The sequence below is a fragment of the Lithobates pipiens genome, unplaced genomic scaffold (genome assembly GCF_037356315.1).
Source record: "Lithobates pipiens isolate NorthernLeopardFrog02 unplaced genomic scaffold, aLitPip1_a1.2 Scaffold_19, whole genome shotgun sequence".
In the NCBI taxonomy this organism is placed as follows: domain Eukaryota; kingdom Metazoa; phylum Chordata; class Amphibia; order Anura; family Ranidae; genus Lithobates; species Lithobates pipiens.
Genome location: NW_027507764.1, coordinates 448,797,409 through 448,810,698, shown reverse-complemented (window position 1 = coordinate 448,810,698; position 13,290 = coordinate 448,797,409). Strand labels below are relative to the sequence as shown.

Below are 13,290 nucleotides of genomic sequence, written 5' to 3'. Positions count from 1 at the left end.
GTGAGTGTTTCACTTTTTGAATTTGGCGCCGATCTCCGTCCCCGTGCGTCGAAATGCTCGCAGGGCACGGAGATCAGCTCCGTGATAGATCGAGCGAGACACGGCTCGCTTGTACAGTGAAGAGACATCGCTGGATCTAAGGGAGAAGGTAAGTAAACGTCCTCCTGGATCCAGCGATGCAGTCCCGAGTCTGGCTTGGGGTTACCGCTTTTGGTATAAAAATTCCACCCTGAGCCAGACTCGGGAATACCGTCAGGGGGGTTAATAGCCATTCAAACCACTTTGTGTCAACTTGTGTGCATGTTATCAGGCCAAAATTACCAGGGTATGTAAACTTTAAATCAGGGTAATTTGGGTAGTTTCTGTTGCCATTATGATTTAAAAATAGTAAACATAGTTGATTGGTAATAAATGGCTTCAGCCAAACACTAACCATGAGTGAAAGAAATATTTTTGTGTTATCATTGATATTCTCTGAAAAATGGCCAAGAAATTATAAATTCTGCCAATGTATCCAAACTTATGAGCACAACTATATATATATATATATATATATATATATATATATATATATACAGTATCTCGCAAAAGTGGGTACACTCCTCACATTTTTGTAAATATTTTATTATATCTTTTTATGTGACAACACTGAAGAAATTGCATTGCTACAATGTAAAGTAGTGAGTGTACAGCTTGTATAACAGTGTAAATTTGCTGTCCCCACAAAATAACTCAACACACAACCATTATTGTCTAAACCGCTGACAACAAAAGTGAGTACACCCCTAAGTGAAAATGTCCAAATTGGGCCCAAAGTGTCAATATTTTGTGTAGCCACCTTTATTTTCCAGCACTGTTTAACCCTCTTGGTCATGGAGTTCACCAAAGCTTCACAGGTTGCCACTGGAGTCCTCTTCCACTCCTCCATGATGGATGTTAGAGACCTTGTTAGAATGAACTGCAGCTCCCCAGTGCCGGCGGCACTCATGCAGCCCCAGACAATGACTCTCCCACCACCATGCTTGACTGTAGGCAAGACACACTTGTCTTTGTACTCCTCACCTGGTTGCCGCCACACACGCTTGACACCATCTAAACCAAGGAAGTTTAACTTGGTCTCATCAGACCACGGGACATGGTTCTACAGTAATCCATGTCCTTAGTTTACTTGTCTTCAGCAAACTGTTTGTGGGCTTTCTTGTGCATCGTCTTTAGAAGAGGCTTCCTTCTGGGATGACAGCCATGCAGACCAATTTGATGCAGTTTGCGGTGACTTATACACAATGCTATAGTGCCTGGCCACCACGCCAAGGCAGATGCAAACAGGGCAAACAAACAGACTAATTGCAGTTAGCAGATAACGTGGTTTTATGACAGTTTAGGTAAAAGGCAGGCAGAGTTCAGGGAATAGTCCAATATCCCATACAGGTCATACACAGGGGAATCCAGACTAGCAATGCAAGACAGACAAACAGAAGGTTTGAACAGGAACAATGCAGGTATACTGTCTCTATCACACGCAAGGGATAGAGTGTTTGGTTTGCCTATAATAGGTGACTGACCATATCAATCAGCTTGCAGGGGAACTCAGACAGGGAGAATACAACAGCCAACACCTTGATGCTGGAATGAGGAGCAGGAGCACAAAAGTGATCCTGACATCTACATATACTTTATTTATGTGTATGACTGTAGTAGACTCAGTAGACTGAAAGCTGCACTGAGGATAGAAATAAACATGAATTGTTTAGAGTTCCTTCAAAAGCACTATGGGTGAGTGAGATCCCTGAAAGGAATGTAAAATAAAGTAGGGAATATACTAGGTTGACAACTGGCAGAGTATGATAGACACAGGATTGAGCTCTCAAGAAGATTTTCATCTCTTGCTTCCAAGAGATTTGTACCAAATAACGTTGGTATTGACCTCATTTGCAGAACATCGTAATTAATGGTTAAATCTCCAAATAGCAAGAGATTAAAATCACCCATAAAATCACAGAATCACCCTATGGCAATTAAAGGAAAAGCATTCCCAAATATGAAAGAATACCATAGTCAGCACACATTGGTGGCCTTCCTTTTTACATTACCTTCCAACAGTCTCGGATTCTGTGAGACTGTCCTGAGATTTTAACCAAATCCTGACATCTCGCAGATTCAAGCTTTGTCTCTCAGTTTTCAGCACCTGGAGTTCACAGCCCAATTGCAGCAGTTCCCTAATCAGTACCCAGCACCCTGCCTCTGCAAGAATTACCTTCCAGAAGAGACTACACTTACTTTTCACAGCCACACTGTAACTCACCACTAGTAAGGAATAACAAGCTGTACCTTTGAATCCTGAAGAGTGTACCCCGGGGACAGATTAGACGGTGTGGTGCACAGGTTGTGAAGGGAAGTGCTCCAGTGGTCAGGTGAATTATGCTAATGTGTCTGCCTATGTGACTTCCACTTCTTCTTTGGCCGGCAGATCAACTATAAGTCAGATGGGAGTTTAGCAGTTAGTGGCTGGCATCCCTATCCATTCATCAGGCTGAGAACATCTGGATCTATCTAGATCAAGGTTTTAGCATCAAGGAGTTCAGTGAGGGTGCCTGACAAGTAAGGCACACACCTTCCTCCTCTGCACATGTACCCTTCTTTAACTTCTTCCTCCTCCACATTGTTTAGCATGTAGGTTTACTTTTTGAAACATTTTTGTATCTTTTATATATCCACTGTACCTTTAAAGATAAAAATATGTATTTATCTTCAGAGCCAGTGTCAGGGGGAGGCAATTGTCAATTTCCTATTATATGTTCTGTAGGAGGGATGACCACCCTTTAAAGATATACAGTAAGTGTCTGTTTAATACACCAGGCCTGTACCAGACTGTCATTTATTCTTCCTCTGCACCTGCACCCTCTTCCTCCTCTGCATCTGCATCCTATTCCTCCTCTGAACCTGTACCCTCTACCTCATCTGCACCATCTTTTTACTCTGCCCCTGCACCCTCTTCTTTTTCCGCACCTGCACCCACTTCCTCTTCCACATTTGCTCCCTCTTCTTCCTCCACACCTGCACCCTTCACCTTCTCCTCTTCATTGAGGCTAAGAGCCTCAATGGATACAGAACAAACAGAAATAATTAGAGTGTGAGGTGCACAGACGCAGCAGTAGCTGGACACAAACTGCACTTTTTTCTGCAAAGGCTTTGCGATACTAACCAGTACTGCAAGATATTGGAAGGTGAGTGGCCTCAATTGAGGGTATTGGTGGGAACATATAAAGGACAGCTTCGCTTAAATCTAAATGATCCTTTAGGCTGGGTTCACACTGCTGCGGCAGCGAGAACCGGATGTGATTCGCACCGCACTGCAGTGCAAATCACATCCGATCTCTGTGCAATGCAAGTTCAGCCATACAGATAGTATGGCTGAATTCGCATCGCACCCGCCGCAAACTTGCACGGGACCCTTTTTTTGGTCCGCAGCAGAATCGGATCGCATGGGTGCTCACACCATGCGATCTGATTCCTGTCCGAGTTTGCAGATCGCACTGCGATATGCGAACTGATCTGGGGGTGTCAGTAAGGTTTCACTGACACACCCAGCAGTCCGCATAGGGCAGTGTGAACTGCCGGCGGGAGGCATGCGATGCGGGAAAACGCAGTGGATTTGCGGCGTTCCCGCATCGCTCCGGTGTGAACCCAGCCTTTCACACTGCCCTATGCGGACTGCTGGGAGTGTCAGTGAAACCTTAATGATCAGTTCGCATATCGCAGTGCGATTTGCAAATTCGGACAGGAATCGGATCGCATGGTGTGAACACCCATGCGATCCGATTCTGCTGCGGACCAAAAAAGGGTCCCGTGCGAGTTTGCGGCGGGTGCGATGTGAATTCAGCCATACTATCTGTATGGCTGAACTCGCATCGCACAGAGATCGGATGTGATTTGCACTGCAGTGCGGTGAGAATCACATCCGGTTCTCGCTGCCGCAGCAGTGTGAACCCAGCCTTAATCATTAAAAAAAAATTCTGTCTGAGTATTTACTGTATTTAAACTTGTTTACAGGTTAAAAGGAACAAAAATCTGTGTACGGGTGCAGCATGGTGCGGCTGCAATAACACACACACACACACACATTCCAGGTGCAATTAGAACTTGTATTGTAGTAAAGGCAAAACAGTTCACAACAAAACCCAGTGGGAGAAGGCCCAACCAGGAACACTCATGAATGCCAGCAGTATGTCTGTCTGGAGGGGCAGAATGTGGTCTGGCTGTCTTGTACATAAACGGGAAGATGTCCAAGGAGTAGACATGTGCACACTGAAATATTTCATTCGAAATTTCGTTTTCGTCCGAAAAATAAATTTATTTAGTTACTCCCAAAATTATTTTTAATTAATTTAATTTTTCGTAAAAAATTGCATTAGTCCTAAAATCCAAATTAATTAAGGTTGAATCTGTCATTGAAGGCTTATGGTGTCTGTCGAATGTTCAAAGAAGATTCGACAGAGCAGCTAAACTGTATGATTCCCTATAGTTTAGCTGCTCCATCAAATCTTCTTAGAACTTTCGACAGACACCATAAGCCTTCAATGACAGACACCATAAGCCAAAGATTCAATGTTTGTAGGTTTTTCGCTGCTTTGTCGAATCTTTGTCGTTCATGTTGAATGTATATAGTTCAAATCGAAAATGGACTGGTGATAGTGATTACTGATCAGACAGGTAACAAGATAGGGTATATAGAATCTATATAGAATCTCAATCTATAATATAGAATTTATAATAATAACTCCCCCTCCACCACCACAACACGGGCAGCCTCTGAGGCTATCACAACACTAGCAACACTAGTATCACTATCAGGTTCACAACACTAACACAATAGCAGCAATTATGAAAAAGTTAAGTTGAACTGTAGCTTGCTTCACTATTGTTCTGCTGCTGTGCTTAATTGCTAATAATTTAGGTTCTCTGACAAATGGACCAGCTAAGATTGACTGTCTTCTGAAATGATTCAGTGTGTATGCCTCTCTCTGCTAGCAATAGTAAGTGAAAGTACGTTGGCTGTACGTGTGTACTTAGTTTTATCTATTTTACTGCTCCTCCTCTTTGGTTACAATCAGCCAATAACATTCATCATCATCATTATTTTTATTTTACTTTCCCCACCCAATTCCAGCAGCGATCTTTTCTCTCTATGTCGAATCTTTACTCTATATGTAGAATAATCCTGGACTAATAGAGTAAAGGTTAGGCACATTCGACCACAGGTTCGATAGACACAGATTGTTATTGTCAGCGTCATGTCGAATCTCCTATCTATATCGAACTGTTGTCACAACGAAAACAAAAATAAAGAATTTGTTTATGTCAGTTCCTTTGTTTTTTCGGATTCTGCACTTTCGTTATCATTTGTTAAAAAGATAACGAAAATACCTGAAATTCGGACGAAAATGCATTCGGACGAAAATGAATGCACATGTCTACCAAGGAGATTGCAAGCCCTAAGCATTCCCTTCTTGTCTGGAACCTTTCCTTACCACTAATACTGTCCCTGACAGATGGGTAACCTGTCCCTACATTACCCACACATAAATGTGGGCCAAACCAAGGAGCCAGGGTCTTAAAAAGCATCCAATCAGTTCACTGCCCCAGTGACTCAGGAAACCATAGAGGAACCATGTTCCTCATGACTTCCTCTCCCTTGGCATTGCCGTTGTGGTTGCGTGCCACCTGCAGTGGAGACAGCAGACAGCACCTGCCTACAAGTCTTTTCCTAAAACTTTTCCGTGATAGGCCATTTAAAAAGACTCTCAGCCATTCACTAAAATTAGAAGAAAATGTAACCTTAACCTGTGTAGAGGGTTCTTTACTGTAAGAGCATTAATGATGTGGAATTCTCTTCCACAAGCAGTGGTTTCAGCAGGGAGCATCGATAATTTAAAAAAATTATTAGATAGACGCCTAAACATCCACAACATACTGGGATATACAATGTAATATTGACATAAAAGCGCACACACGCAGGTTGGACTTGATGGGCTTGTGTCTTTTTTCAACCTTACCTATATTACCTAACTATGTAACTTCAAACCACTGTGTCCCATATGCATGTCATCACTAATTATTTGCTTGGTTCTACCCCTATGCTAAAAAGGGGAAAAAAACTTTGTCATCAGGATCTGTTATAAGTAATATCTTAAGAAGGCATATGGCACTTTATGAAAATGAAAGCAGAAGTTGAGCCTTTTCCCTTAGCAACTGAATATCAATCTTTCAAATGGAACTATTTTGTTGTTATGGGAAACAGGTCCAACTTTGCTTACTTTTCATAATTAAGTCCTGTTGAAAGAAAATACAACGCAATCGACAAATCTTGACATAACTGTACTACAGAAAAAAAATATACATTTTCAAATACATATCATATTCCGAGATTTATTGTAGTCTTTTGAGGTACTTCTCATTACACGTCTCACTCTTGTTCACTTTATTGAGGATTTAATATTACTTACGGGATTGTATATATAATCTTCATTGAGGCTTAGAAGTGAGGGATGTCTGCTGTGGGACTATATACTAGTCTGTATCTATGAGCAAGCAATCTTAAAGGATACACCCTCTGTTCCTACACTTTTCTTATATATCTCTATGTGTATATACAGTGTCTTATTACTGCTTAGTTTTTTATCAGTTTGCAGAATTTGCCAATGCAAACCATTCTTGAAATAAATATTGAGGCTGCCATTCGAGCCTTTTCTGGTGTACATGCTTGTCCTAGGTTAGTGATTTGAAAAGTATTAATGCCTGTGCTTTCCACTTTGTAATTCTATTAAGCCACTGTTAAGATTTCCACACCCCTCCCACACTGAAACATTTCCTGAAAGAAACATTAGGCTTCCATTGATGACTACTCATTCTGTAAATGCTTTAATACTTTGAATCGATGACCTAGAACAAGTATGCAGAAAAGGAGTTCTGGCCTAAACCTAAACTTCGGGCTAATTTATTATTGCTCAAAAAGTCTATCAACCTGTGTAAAAAAAGAAACTAAAACTGCAACACTTGTCTTCAGTCCAGAGATTCCCCAATCAGTACTTCTTCTTCTCTTCACCATCAGATATCCACAGGTGCCATGCAACACGGAAAATTGAGCACATACTGTGAGTTTAGAATGTCATCACCCTGTATCTTTAGAGAGGGCCTCCCCATTGCACAATTAATTAACAGTATATTGGCACAGAGAGGTACTGATGCAATCACATCACCAAACCGAAAGACTGTGAAAAGGGTATCAAAATCATAAAAGCATAAAGGGTGGAGGAGGGGCATTTAGCAGGGGGGAGCCCAGAAGTCAGAACTGGGTTTAAACCATGACACTGCTCTATTTATATAATTGTTACAGATCAGTGATTCATACATTATTAAAACATTAATAAACCCAAAAGCAAGGGTACTATGTGTAATCCTAGACTCTGACTTGTCATGTCAACTCAAGTCCAATCGTTGTCAAAAGTTTGTAGAATTCACCTCTGTAATATTTCTAAAATTCACCCCTTTTTAACAAATGAAACCACCAAGCTCCTCATTCACTCCCTTGTTATCTCTCACCTTGACTATTGCAACTCCATTCTCTTTGGCCTGCCTCTCCATAGGCTATCCCATCTTCAGTTTATTATGAATGCTGCTGCCAGACTTATATACCTCACCAATCGCTGAGTGTCTGCCAACCGTCTTCTCCAATCCCTACATTGGCTCCCAATCACCCAGCAAATTAAATATACACAACATAGAAAACCATTCACAACTCTGCCCCAAGCTACATCACCAATCTTGTCTCAAAATATCACCCAAATCGTCCTCTCCGCTCTTCTCAAGATCTCCTACTCTCAAGCTCTCTCGTCTGCACCTCCCATGCTCATCTCCAGGATTTCTCCAGATCATCTCCCATTCTCTGGAACTTGCTACCTCCACCTGTCCGGCTATCCCCTACTCTTGCTACCTTCAGGCGCTCCCTGAAAACTCATCTCTTCAGGAAAGCCTATCACGTCTCCAACTAATCTTTTTCCACTTCCATCAGCTGATTCCCCGCAGTTACAACATTTTCTACCACCTGCCCCAGGTAAACTATTCTGAGCAGGGCCCTCTTAATCCTCTTGTATTTTATTGCATTATACATAACTGTATTGTCTCCCTTTTATATTGTAAAGCGATGTGTAAACTGTTGGCAGGGGCTGAAGTACCAGGAAGCATACTGCTGCTGTACACAGCGAACGCTCTCCCATTCTTCCAGTGACCGGGGAAAAAAGTCACAGGCACAGTGCATTTTACTTCATTTTTACCATTATCTGGTATGCTTAGCTTATATAAAGGGGGTGTTTGTGATTAATAAACTTTTAAACAGTATTACGCTATGTAGCCATTTCATTACTCTCACATGGTTTACTGGAGCCCTGATAGCGTGACTGACATCAGGTGGAAGTTCATAGTGGAGCGGTGGAGAAGCATGTTTACAATTAAAGGTGCAGTATTACTGTACTTCTGGTGAGTGCATTCCCATAGGGGAACTTTTGCTGCACGTGGTGAAGTGTATGGTGGAAGTTTCTCTTTACAGAACACAGCAAAGGCTTTAATATATCTCCTCCGTTTCCTTTGTTTTCTCATTTATGGACTATATACGAAAGCTTGTCTGATCAATTGGATTGGATAGGAAGCGCCGCTACAATATTTTTAAGGACTCAAGTTTTATTGAGACTTTTTAAAATATTGTATTCATAGCTATATAAATCCTGTAAAATAATAATAATTTATTATATTGTAGCTTACCAATTCTTAGATGTAATGACTGTATTAGTTTCCTTTTTGGGTTTCTTTCTTCTATTGTCATCAGGTAATCCAGGTAGCAAGTCTGTTGTTTTTCACAGCACAAACAGCAGCATGTATCAGTTTACATGGATGAGACAAGCCATTTGACACTGGAAGGGGTGATTAAAATAACCAGCTTTTATTTATTCATATAATACCTTTATCCCAAAAGGAAAAAAAGGTTGCTGTAACTAGGGCTTTTTTTCAGTGAGAACGTGGGGGAATGCAGTTCCGAAACTTTCAACACTGAATGTATGTAAGGGCAAAGGGTACTGGGGTATGTTGGAGGGTCTATTGATGCTGGCAGGAATCTTTTTTGTGTGGAGGGTTATTGTTGCTGAGGATGTCTATTGTTGCTGGGGGCGGGGTCAATTGTTGCGGGAGAGGTCTATTGTTGCTGGCTTCTGGGAAATCTGTTGATGTTGCCGGGTGTGATGTTCTATTGTTGCAGGGGTAGATCTATTGTTATTGGAGTGGTATTTTGTAAAAGGTGGTCCATTGTTGCTGGGGTGGGGGTATAATGTTGTGTATGGGATCTATTGTTGCTTTGGGGTATGTATTACTGCTGGGGGGGGTCTATTGTTGCTGGCTGCAGAGGATCTATTTGACTGCTTTTCTTGTTATTAACAAATCCCATACAAATTATTTAGCACCACAAACTGATACTTGGTTCTGGACTCTCTAAAAGTGCTGGTACTGGGAGGTGGGTAGGGGGTGGAACCAAGGGACGGTATTCATAGGTACTCAAGGAGAGACTCAGCTGGGGAGAGTTCCTGCTTCTATTCTCTGAGAAATAAAGCCCTGGCTGTAACTGATTATAAAGTGTAAGCTGGAGTTTGGCTTCAATTTGTTAGTGGTTCTAAATCTGCTAACACATTTAACATGACCCTCGCCCCAGACTGACAACATTATTGTTTGCTCTGCCTCCATTTCTCATTCCTCCAGAGTTGTATCTCACTAATAGAGGAGCTGTGTTACTGGCCAGATCCCCAGGTGAAAACAGAGTGAAAAAAACAGCGAAAAGAAAACTGATGTTACTTACCAATGATTGGTAAGCTGAAATATAACACATTTTTGGTTTAGGGTTTAACCCATTGGAGCCAGTATCTGCTGACCCCTTGAAGGGGTTTACATGCCGAAGGTGGGGTTTAAGGTCATGTGACCACCATGATTGGCTGTCACGACGGTCACATGATCGCAAAGCTCCCGACTATAAGAAGCGATTGTGAGTTTTCCATTAGCCACTGGTAACTGTCTGCACACACTCGCGGCACAGAGCTGTTTGCACTAATGCACACAAAAATATGCAACCAGTGCCAAGGAGTTAATACCACTTTAAGACAAAGGTTCAGCATTTAAAAGCACCTGGCATTTTTACAGGAGGTCAACAATGAAAGCCTCTATGTTCCTCTTAGGAAGTAAAGGTTTACTGTAAAGAAGAAGGAAAGGCTCTCTACTAAGTAAGCTTCACATGTTGCTCTCCCTCTGCCTTCCTGTTTGTAAAAGGAAGCAGTATGGATATCTTTTGTAATCTGTTTCTTGGTGGTCACCAGTCCGCACAGTTATATGTTCTGGGCAGCTGCTGTGGCTGGTGGGAGGAGACCTGGACAATGCGCACAGAATTGGCATTGGTGGGGTGAGGTCATTGCTCACTGTTCCCACCCAGGACCCGGCACTGTGTGGTCATGTGAATGACAGCACACAAACTAAAAAAGGGAATTTACACTGCTTATTATTGGAAATGATTAGCAGCATTAGTAAATACAGAGGGAAGCCATGTAAAGCTTCTTAAATACAGAGCCTTTCCTTATTTTTTAAGTTAAAATACAAACTAAATACTACTGAATTATAATAATATCAATAATTGTAAATATTCAGGTGCTCCTTTGCAATTTAACAGCTTTCATCCTTTGATCTATAATTTGGACATGTCACTAGTCCTTAATATAAGCACTTACTGATGCATCAAATATGATGAAGAATGATGGAGACAGCAATGAAAATACAAAGAGAAAATCTCCTGCGGGGATCACATCATGGGTGACGGTACTGGCAGCCAAAACTAAAGCCACACATAAAACATAACGCCATACAGTAAATTAAATCAGCCTTTCCAATTACTTTCCTGAAAGATTTTATTTTAGGCAATGTGTAAAAACTGATCTCAGTTTTAACAGAAGCTGGTTAAATTCAAATACATTATCTGCCGTGACATTATTCTGTGGCCTAAGGTGAAAACGGATGCATAGATAAAACAATGTAAAGGGTTTCTGGGGATGGAAAATGAAAGACATATAGACATCCTTATGGTAACGTCTTACTCTACTAAATGAATGTGAACAAGAGAGAGCCATAGGAAACCCAAAGGTTAATACATTGTACATGTTTTTTAATTTTTTATATTGTGAGCTTAGTTATTCGAGGAGTGTGATTTCAGAGAAGCATTCACTTCCTTTAGATAATTTTTGATTTGATGTGACTTTCTATGACAGTGAAATTAATTTTTAAAGCAATTGGCAATATCTATCATACAGTAGCCCATAACAGGTCATTTTGATTATTTTCCTTCCTACTGTAAATTGATAATGTTAAGATCTGGCTGCTTGAAAAGATGATAAATGATCTTACTAAAGTTTACCTGTCATCAATGCTTCCCTGCCCCTTAAAGCTTTGGGATTCCTTGGCAGTTGATCAACTGAATGCCTTTAGGATCTCAGAACAGTGGATTTTGCAGTAAACATTTCAGGAGGCAAGGTAACTGTGATGGGAGTTACATTGGGTGTGGGGGCCCGTGGAACCCAGAATCCCTTGGAGAGGTTGGGAAACCCTTGTTTCAGCTCCCCATGCACCTCCTATGTCTAAGTAACCCTGTGTCTATTAGGGGCACAGGGTGACCGAGAACCCCAGTCGGGTCTGTACTAATAGGACTCACTGTACAACCCCACTGGAATGTTGTATTGTATATTTTCTCATGCTATTGTGTGCTCTCTGCTTGGTCATTTGGGGTGTGGCTGTATTCCATTGTTCTATTGTTTGTGTCTGTCCTGTGAGCAATGTATTATGGGATGTATGTCTGTGGATTAGCTGTGAGAGGGGAGAGGGGGGAATTACTCCAGCAGCCCATCCCAAAGACAGTCTACTATTGGATAGTTGAATGCCGGTGTGTCATGTTACTAGAGGAGGTAAAGTTTACCCCGCCCTGAATGCAAAGGTGGGGGGGATTGTCCCAAGTGTTACCTCTGTGTACCTGTCTTTCAATAAAGAGTTCAGTTCATGTTCAGTAGCTAAAACAAGTACTGCCTAGTCTGTGGTTGCAAGCGGTTGGAAGATCTGATATCTATATTCAGACTGGAAGGAATCGGTATATGACAAAAGCACTCAAGCGGAGTATGGGACGTTTTGTTACAGTAACATTGGGAAAACATAGATCCACTTGGTAACTTTTATTTTTTTAAGTCTTTTACACTTTTCCTTGTCTTCAAACACTGAAAATACTCAACCATCTTAGTAATGAGACCATATCAGAAATGTCTTATGAGAAATTCATTAAATCTTTTTAATTTTCTTGCTGTATCAATTCTTAGCCAATTTGTAGGCCCCATCATGCAGCAGCTTATTTTTTTGCACAAATAATATTATATATCTACATAAAACCACTAACATCCAGGCAAGGTAGCTGTAGCATGATAATACCTGGGAATAAATAAGGTTTATTAATTAGAGATCTTTGTAAAAAGGGCACAGAAATATGATAGGTACACACCACGTGCACTATATGTGGTGATAAACTATAAGGTGTTTAATATACTTTTAATATACTTTTCTTATAAACTTTATAAGCTCAGATGCAGGAAAAAAAATGTCTGTACAACTTTAAACATTGTTTTAAAATGATGCGAAATAATTATTGCCTAATTTTTATCCAGACTGATAGCCATCTGTTTATGTTAATGTGGTAATTACAGTATTGTAAAAGAACACTATGCTAGCTGCATACCTGGAATGTATCTGCGCTATTCACATTGAACAGCTGATGACTCCCTGATCCCAGCACAATGGGACCAGAATTGGACCCTTCACCATAGACATAAAGGGACACTGTGGCATCAGTTCCGGCGTTGGGGAGATTACCAGTCACAACAGTGATTTTCCAATCTCCGTCTGCAATGAGATTAAGAGCAGTGATAGAATTATTAGCAGAAAATATAAGTATTATATAATAATGAATGAAAATAAGAGGCGTCACCGGATTGTTCACACATTATGCAGTTCTTTATACAGTACCCGTATGCACACTATTTAAACTCTGTTTTCAGTGGTAAGATATGTTGCATTAAAAGTTAAACTGTGCTATGAGGCTAACTCGGTCCTTGGCATCAGTGGGCCTATGATGCACACTGCATTCATGGTCACTGCATCAATATTAGAATCACCAAT

The 13,290-nt window shown here is 41.0% G+C and overlaps 1 protein-coding gene across 2 annotated transcripts in view; it reads right to left on the bottom strand.

Annotated features, from left to right (window-relative positions):
• RP1 (RP1 axonemal microtubule associated) overlaps nt 1-13,290 on the bottom strand; it is a 612,495-nt gene that overhangs the window by 313,542 nt on the left and 285,663 nt on the right. For both annotated transcript variants that reach the window (XM_077492703.1, XM_077492704.1), the window contains exon 25: nt 12,851-13,014. In XM_077492703.1, the coding sequence (XP_077348829.1) occupies nt 12,851-13,014 (164 nt within the window). The remainder of the gene's footprint in view (nt 1-12,850; nt 13,015-13,290) is intronic.